The 7331-nt window shown below is 45.3% G+C and overlaps 4 protein-coding genes across 4 annotated transcripts; 3 read left to right on the plus strand and 1 right to left on the minus strand.

Annotated features, from left to right (window-relative positions):
- Nucleotides 1-397: 397 nt before the first annotated feature.
- On the plus strand, nt 398-1485 carry MELLADRAFT_104043 (uncharacterized protein; the record flags this gene model as incomplete). Its single annotated transcript, XM_007407046.1, has 3 exons — nt 398-437; nt 596-976; nt 1277-1485. The coding sequence occupies 3 exons, from the start codon at nt 398-400 to the stop codon at nt 1483-1485; spliced, it is 630 nt and encodes a 209-aa protein (XP_007407108.1).
- A 710-nt stretch (nt 1486-2195) lies between these two features.
- On the plus strand, nt 2196-3345 carry MELLADRAFT_61042 (uncharacterized protein; the record flags this gene model as incomplete). The annotated part of the gene is made up of 4 exons (XM_007407047.1): nt 2196-2310; nt 2376-2447; nt 2533-2573; nt 2911-3345. The coding sequence occupies 4 exons, from the start codon at nt 2196-2198 to the stop codon at nt 3343-3345; spliced, it is 663 nt and encodes a 220-aa protein (XP_007407109.1).
- Nucleotides 3346-4232: 887 nt separating this feature from the next.
- MELLADRAFT_104045 (uncharacterized protein) lies at nt 4233-4907 on the minus strand (the record flags this gene model as incomplete). The annotated part of the gene is made up of 3 exons (XM_007407294.1): nt 4233-4561; nt 4628-4812; nt 4879-4907. 3 exons carry the CDS (start codon nt 4905-4907, stop codon nt 4233-4235), a joined length of 543 nt encoding a protein of 180 aa, XP_007407356.1.
- Nucleotides 4908-5349: 442 nt separating this feature from the next.
- MELLADRAFT_61044 (uncharacterized protein) lies at nt 5350-7331 on the plus strand (the record flags this gene model as incomplete). The annotated part of the gene is given in 9 exon segments (XM_007407048.1): nt 5350-5817; nt 5880-6038; nt 6066-6173; nt 6232-6348; nt 6416-6507; nt 6527-6701; nt 6762-6886; nt 6931-7029; nt 7055-7331. 9 exon segments carry the CDS (start codon nt 5350-5352, stop codon nt 7329-7331), a joined length of 1620 nt encoding a protein of 539 aa, XP_007407110.1.

The raw sequence follows: 7331 nt of genomic DNA on the forward strand, positions 1-7331 counted from the left end.
CATTACACCTCTTTTTTCCCAAATTTCAACTCCATTTGGAAATTTGGAAATTTGGGAAAAAATCCGGGACCGTTCCCGGATTCAACTTTGTATCCCATAAATGATCAGATATTCATTGTTGAGCCCTTGGTCATAACCTTCCATCTTGCTCGGTTACACTTTATTCAGGTGATGATGACCAATCATATCATATGACCATGGATATGATATGCTTGGTCATGGTTTGCACGTTCTATCAGCAAGTGTATGAACTTTAAAGACACATGCAGGAAGGGTATGATACCCAGTTCAAAATGGTTTGTTCATGACAAATCTCAAGTCATCCAGTATTGTTCTCCTTTGAGTTCGATATCGTTGTCCTTCAATTCTACTGGCACCACAGATCTTCTATCACATTATGAAGCGCGTGATGCTGATGGTGTCCACAAACGCCCATCGTCAGATCCATCAGATCCTGCAGAACCATCAGAACAATCAGTTTCCTCAGATTATTCCGATTTTTCGGAAGCGGATCTGATTTATCTACCTTGCAAACAGCCAGGCTGGCTCAGCTGGAAAAGAATTTGACCATTGTTCACACCCGACTCCTTATCAGCTTTGGACTTCAAGCCGGTACTAAACGTTAAATGGGGTTATTATATGAAATGCCAACAGGCGCGAAGAAAAGCTGATGGCGCAGTGGTGGCTATGAAGGGATATGAACCTAGTAATGATGTAGAAGAACGAAAGAACTTCGCCAAGTTGATAAATGAACGTATTATTATTTTGGAAACGCTAAATCATGCCGGCTTTCCAACTTATCTTGGCCATTTTCTAGACAAATACCGCATCAATCTAGTCTTCGCTTACGATCATGATACACCAAATCTAGAACACCTCGCAGGCGAGCGAAACATCTCGGAAGCTGAAGCATGTCATTACGCACTACAACTCGCCGAAGCGTTGGACCACGTCCATGGCCACGGTGCCATCTTGCGTGCATTCAATGCTTTTGGGATAATATGCAATCCGGGGTACCACATACAACTAGTGGAGCTCGACAGTTGTACTCTCCTGGACTCGAATGGGATGTCTTCTGGGGAATTTGGTGAATCCGAAGGTCGAGCGCCCGAAATGTTAGGGGGAGGCCAGTATGGAACATCTGTGGACTGGTGGTGTCTCGGGATATTGTTGTATTACTTATCCACGTATCGCAAGGCATTCCATCCGAGTAAGTGTCTGATTCATTCATGCTATACATTCATATAGCTAAAGCTCTGCTTTGGCATCCACTTAGGCATGCATCCCAACTGCTCAGACAACCCGATTATCACCTGTGATCTCAAATTCCCTCGCACGATGTCAGCAACCATGTGCGACACAATTTCGCTCTTTTTGAAGAAAGATCCAAAGGAACAAATATCTTCCTTGGCCGAATTGCAAGCGTTACCCATGTATTCCAACATTTGGCCGCCAAGGGCAACGAACAAGCTATTTTGGGGTTGATATGTGGCGATGGAGTCCAAAAACCTTCAGTGTGTTTTCCATTTAGCCAGTTTCGAATTACACCATTGATTTGATGAAGGACCTCATGTTTTTTAATGTCCTTTTTCATAGTTAGAAGCTACTTCAATCGGCGTCAATTAATGATATTACTAACAAACAAGAGTCATATGATATCTGTTAGATTACTTTTACAATTGGGCCATCTTCTGTTTACTTTGACTATAAATATATAACGCTTCTACCCTACAACGGTTGTACTTTCACTCATCTTCATGATGAGGATGCTATTCTCCCTGTTAAAAATACACAATTCAAACAATCAGACGTGGAATGAGTTGGTTAATTGTTCAACATAGTCACATAAATGACTATGTTGTGATACGATGGTTTGAGAAGTTCTACTGAAGAATTTATTTCCTGACTGGTGTGGACATTGAGACACGTGGGCCTGTGTCAGACGGACGAATGATTCATATTGTTTTGGCGGATGAGCCCAAACAGCCCCAACCGTATGTCCCTGAGGTGGCCAAGGGGGTGAATCGTGAAGTCAATTCAACGCCGCGGCTTCAGGGCTCTCCATATCCAGGCGAGGCGTCATCTATGTTCCCTGTGATGGTTTTCCCATCACACCTTTTTTTTCTCTCCTCTAAATAGAGGCTATTTACTTTTTTAGTCTTCCCATTAGTTTCCTTGATCCTGCATTGATAACCATGTATGCTGTTGCATCATACCAACGTCGACACACATCGAAGGCATCTCTAACTTCGCAAAAATCGCATCCTGCCAAACCAGATGCCATCAACTTTCACATCGCTAGAGTCACTGGTTAGCCTTCATCCAGATACTCCCAGTCTCTCTTCCCATCTCACTTTAAATGCGTTATTATTTAGGTCAAGAACTTCCACCACAGCACCCCACCAGATATCCTGCGCAACCGGCCAGGCCAAACAAGCAAAGCTCTGGTAAGTATTTGTTGTTTTCTTTCGTAGATATGACTTGAAGTTTATTGCTTCGTCCTCAAAATGGAATGTGCGACTTCTCCAACAGACCAAGTCGACATCAACCATGATCCTATCAACACAAAGGATGTAAGTAACTGCTTGACCAGTCTCTTCATGTGATTCACATGTTTCTTTCTCATCCCCATCATTTCGTCCTTATCCCCTAATCATGATGGATGGCCAGACATAGTAGATGTCGGCCACTCAGTCCATACAACATGATATCTCATCTTATTCCTTTTGAATTTCCTTTTTTTTCTCAATGTTTGACCGCATTGGATGGCAAGTCATAGTAAATGACCACCTACCAATTTGAAATTTCACTTCCATTATATTTCATCCATCATTATATCAGAATCGAGTCATGGTACATGCCGTACCAAACCATCATTCACTAACAACATTTCCATGTTGAACATTACAGGATCAACATTGCAATATTGCGCCAGTTTCACAAAACTCCAAAAGACGAAAGAAAGCTATTGAAACATACGTGACATATCATATAGGACAAAAGCCCTTCTATCACAGTGTTTGTCAAGTGTTCAAAGAGACTAAATTCAGCACGCGTGCTATAGTCAAATTGGCCAATCAGTCATCAACCTTCACGTGTTACAAAGGCTTATGTATCATCACGGACCGGAACAATGGGGCTATAATTGCAATCATCAAATTCACCCCGTTCGATAGCATGTCTCAAGATGAATTGGAAGAACTCAAAGAAGTCTTGAAATACCTTGTGGAAGAAAAAATTTACTGTAATCCGGTGACTTTGAATGCCGCTATGAAAGGAGGTTACATGGGGGTCATAGGATGGCGGGCAGCGTTCATGACATTAGAGTATTACGGTATGTATTGAAACTGGAATACACTCTTCATCCTGTGGGTACAACTGATATGACTTGGTATCATCTTACAAGGCCTCTATGCTCCCCGACAATTTATTCAAGACAACAAAGACCTCTTGGATCAAGGGGGAAACGCTTGCCTTTTCGCGTAAGGCTTGAAGCGTTTTACGCATGACAATACTCATACTTATCCGAGCACTTTTTCAAACAAGCTCAAGACCAGATGAAACCTTTAAAGATACCTTCCTTTGGCCAACTTCATTCCACCGAGCCGGGTGAAGGGACTGCGCATGGCCATGCGGGCAATTTATCTTTCACTATGAACCAATTCCATAATACTCCCCATGCTGATCATGACACCTCCCCTGCCACTTTTCTCTTGTCAATTCCCATATTTAAAGACGGAAGACTCGCTAGCAAAGCAAAAGGCTTTGATGTGGTTGATGGAAGGTTCTTCCTGGCGGACATCAGTGTTATAATTGACTACGGGGCTTGTGATGGCACTGTCAGTGCGATTTTTTTTTGGTAACAAGGACCGTCATTGCACGCTACCATCGCAAGAGCCATCCAGGAATTTTACCAGACTAAGTTCCTTGGTTCAACTCAACGAGCGCTACATGGACAAGGTCATCAAGCCCGGACCTCCACTCAACAGACTTGGCCAGCAAAAGACCATTGGGGATCTTTCTTCGCGCTTGAGAACATACTATGGCGCTTTACAGTAGATTCAATGTGTTCATCTTTCCATGCCTGGCGGTGTATCTCACATTGCTTATCAATCATAATTGTATGATTGAATGGTTCTTTGAGTCGAACAATTTATATTTCAAGTAGCAAAGGTCTGCGACCTTATTGCAAGATTTATGTCAAATACATCTAACAAAATCGCGCTACCCAATTACAATTCAAGTGATCTAGCTCTGTATCTCCTTTCTTTTTGTAAGAGCTTCTGGTAGAAACCTTCAGCGTGTAATATGAGCTCCGCTGCTACCCCATACGGTATACCCCACGCATACATCTGTTGAGGTGTGATGAGGTCGGGGAAAAGAAAGATGAGGAAACTGGTGATTGATTGGCCAGAGAGAATACGGAGAACTCTGGCTCTCTCCATCGTAGACAGGCCAGTAAAAATCAAGTACTCTCGGAGGGGCGTCCCTACAAAACGTCGGACTGCTGCGTATGAGATATTGCGACGCCGGAATTGATCAGTTTCGTCTTTGGCCAAAGCTGGAACGAAATGCAAATGTTTTCAGTGTTAGAGAGGACTAAGCTGAGTCAAAAGAAAGACCTTACCATCTGCAGCTTCATGGTCACGATCGTGACCGGGATGTGGGTCAAACATCACAGGCGCCAAGATCGCGTGTGTGGGAGTGGCGTACGAATTGGGGATCACCGTGTCGTCCATTTCAGCTATAGGAAGGGGATTGTGAGTCGAATCCACGGTATTTTGTTGGCTGTCTGGGTCATTCGCCACGTCACTAAAGTATTTGAGCAGCAATCCATGAGCTATCTGGGTTCAATCTCGGAATTGGATGACCACTGACCTTTGGCCAGGTAATGGGCTTTGAGACATTTCGACTGTAGGCTGGTTTGATGTTCGGAGAGCGTGCTGAAGATATTTCAAATATCTTCAGCACCACGTATTTATATAAAGTCCATTTTGCCTTTTTTTGGCCCTAATCTTGTCTGAGAGTGGAATAGGTCAAATTCATTGGACCTTGCCTCCAATGATCTCACGATGGGGCACTTGAACATCAACCATCCAGACCTCTTCATTTCAATCGCCAAGTATGGCACCTAGTGCATTCGGTGAGGTTTCTCTGAAGTTATTTGGCTTCACATTCTAATTGTCATTCCCAATCAGGCGACCTCCTCAACCCCCAGCCCGGTATGAATAATGCCACTGGAGGGTCTGAAACACCTTCCAGTGGCATTTCGTTACATGGTCTCAACAATCATGAGGAGTTGAGAACTCCTCAAAGTGAGTTCTAATCCAACCTCCGTATCTCAAGGACATGAGGTCATCATATTTAATCGGGTCGAAAGCAGATGACCGTCGGGCTTCTTCGCAACGTGTGGACCGGCCTAATCCAGGTACTAACAGTGGAGCTTCAGTAACTGGATCTGTTGCTCGTCGTCGTCACAAGGCCAAGGCTTTGACCACGGCGGCAGGTAAGGGACCTGCCGATAGCAACTCCTCACCTCCGCGGCAGCCGGCCGATAGCCTTAAACGTCGGCAAAGCCCATCACCGTTCCAGTCGCAGCCTGCGGCCAAGCATGCAAAATCCCTCGTCTCAGCATCCGAAGAAGTCCCATCAGATAACTTCAACTCGTCAGGTATCTCCCACCCGAACGGAGCAGGAGGTCAACCTGGTGACAATTTCCAACTCCTCACCCCGGCCGAACGCGCGTTTATTGATGGCATCACATCCTCCGCTGGGCTTAGTAATAGGCATGCTGAGTATGCTCGGGAAATGGGAGAGGTCAATGTGTATCTCCTTGTATCAAGATGATGTCCAATGATGTTGACGGTTTAAATTTGTAGGTATTTGGCGATGACTTTTGCCATTTGGCTCTTTGTGGCAATGTTGCCTGCACTCAATCGCAGCTTTCTAATCTCAGCGACCAGGTGTCACAAATGGCCCAACAAATGGAAACGCTCCACGGGGATATCACCAACAAATTCAGAATCCTCATGGCCAATGTGAGTGATCTCACTGACGTGGTTCAGACTAGAAACGCCAGTCAAGGTATCCCTTCCACATCGGCAAACACTGCCTCTACTGAAGTCGCTCGCACGGCCGTGGTATCCGAGTGGAAGGTATCACGACAGCTGAAAGTAAGAATGTCCCAGGTTGATTCTTATGCAAAGCACTGACATGCTCATCTCAATGCAGGCCCTTCTGAGCGAAGTATCAGTTGAATTGATGCCCAAAGCCAATCTTCAGTCTTACACTGAGCTCGAGGATGGAAGCAAGAACTTTCTTCAAAGATCACTTTTTAATCGCGTGAGAGTGAGTGAATGATAGTGGATGATATAAATTACAGTAACCTGATCACTTTCTCTCTGGGACACGGTAGGTGCGTGTGGCGGAGGAACAAAAAGAAGATTGGATTGCTTTACATCTTCCCAAGCAAATCCGCGGAGTTAATGATGGCGAAGGTGTCAAGAAGTACGCTACTGCCATCAAGGACGCAGGCAAGCACGCCTGAGAAAAGATGCACCTATTGGTCAGTGCCTCGTCAAGTGACCTTAATGGAGACGCTGACATTACACAAGATCCAGTTATTAACCAATGTCCACAACCAGAAGAACGGTCCGGTGAAAGTTGTTCCAGTGCCTTCTCTCATGGCGTTGTGGCATCGGGTAAGCGTCAAGTCACACCTACCCTCTGGACGAGCCTACTGACATGTCACATTTGTCTAGATTGCGCTCAAATGTGGCCTCATCACCGAGTCTGTGGATCAAATCGCCGCTTGGAGCTCAGTCAACGAGGCGACTCGAGGCAGGATTGCTTACCTGGTGAGTCATGAAATCATGTCATGGAGACGGTGATATAATCACCTGGGCTAATGACTATGGTTTTGTCCTGTAGAGACGCGAGGCGACCCGTCTTCGACAAACCCCTTCTGGTTCAAATATATGGGCCGAGGTGGACCAACGGCTTGATGATCCACGTGAAAAAGAAAAGGAGGTACCGGACTACACCACATCGTAAGTCATTTTGAGCAGGGTCTCCTGGTTCATGCGTTCATTGGTGTGATTGCTCACCAAATGTGGCTGGGTAGCTTCTATGACATTATATATCAGAATGATCAAGAGATCTTCAACGGCAAGAGGGGTTGGGGTGAGATCCGGAAGAACTACGCGCTGGCATTACCAACGGACGCGGAAATCATGGAGGGGATTTCTGGCGGAGGCGTCGAAGGTGCCAAAGCACTAGGAAATGCGGCAGATGACGAAGTGTTAGGCGACCAAGGGGAAACCTCGGTATGA

The sequence above is a fragment of the Melampsora larici-populina genome (assembly GCF_000204055.1).
Source record: "Melampsora larici-populina 98AG31 unplaced genomic scaffold MELLAscaffold_8, whole genome shotgun sequence".
NCBI classification, from domain to species: Eukaryota; Fungi; Basidiomycota; class Pucciniomycetes; order Pucciniales; family Melampsoraceae; genus Melampsora; species Melampsora laricis-populina.